This window comes from Penaeus monodon, chromosome 15 (assembly GCF_015228065.2).
Source record: "Penaeus monodon isolate SGIC_2016 chromosome 15, NSTDA_Pmon_1, whole genome shotgun sequence".
Lineage (NCBI taxonomy): Eukaryota > Metazoa > Arthropoda > Malacostraca > Decapoda > Penaeidae > Penaeus > Penaeus monodon.
In genome coordinates this window covers 13,040,886-13,041,488 of record NC_051400.1, presented here as the reverse complement: position 1 = coordinate 13,041,488, position 603 = coordinate 13,040,886, and the positions used below count along the sequence as shown (strand labels likewise).

The window sequence follows — 603 nt, the reverse complement described above, 5'->3', positions numbered from 1 at the left end:
AAGTAAAAATCAGTATAATATGTATGTTAGTTCGATAAAGAAATGGTTTCACGAACACCTGTCATGAATCTAGCTTTCAAACAGAGAGAACATTATAGTTACAAGCCAATTTATCAATTTTCCAGAACATTACTCCGCCTGCAGAGAGCCAGCAATGATTCAGGTTAGTTTCAACAGAAACTAACTTACTCGTAAAAAAAAAATACTGTTCCATTCCTTCACTCTTATCAAGACAATAAATACTATTATTATGACGACGCTGAACAGCATCTTTATAATTATCATCGTTAACAATCTTATAAGTAGTATCCTATTCCAGATGTGACTGGCAAAGAAGGACGAGATTTTATCTTCGTAGATACAAACCCACCAGGGGGGTCTGCCACCGGTCCCAGATTACATGAAAATGCCGACATGCTCTTCAGACAGATTGAGACTGACGTTTACTACACAAAACAATACATTTTATGGCAGCTCCGACAATTGCAGAGTCTGATATCAAACAAAGCTGCTAAGGAAGCAGTTACCGTTGTTACTGAGGATATCAAACACCATTTCAGGTACTGTATTTCAATGGTTATAGGGCCTTTGATCTAGGATCAA

General features: G+C 37.1%; 1 protein-coding gene across 1 annotated transcript in view; it reads left to right on the top strand.

Annotated features, from left to right (window-relative positions):
* Positions 1–42: 42 nt before the first annotated feature.
* The window catches only part of LOC119582226 (alpha-(1,6)-fucosyltransferase-like), a 13,887-nt gene continuing 13,326 nt past the window's right edge, over positions 43–603 (top strand). Inside the window, exons 1-2 of the mRNA XM_037930456.1 lie at positions 43–163; positions 320–560. Of these exons, the coding sequence (XP_037786384.1) occupies positions 43–163; positions 320–560 (362 nt within the window). The remainder of the gene's footprint in view (positions 164–319; positions 561–603) is intronic.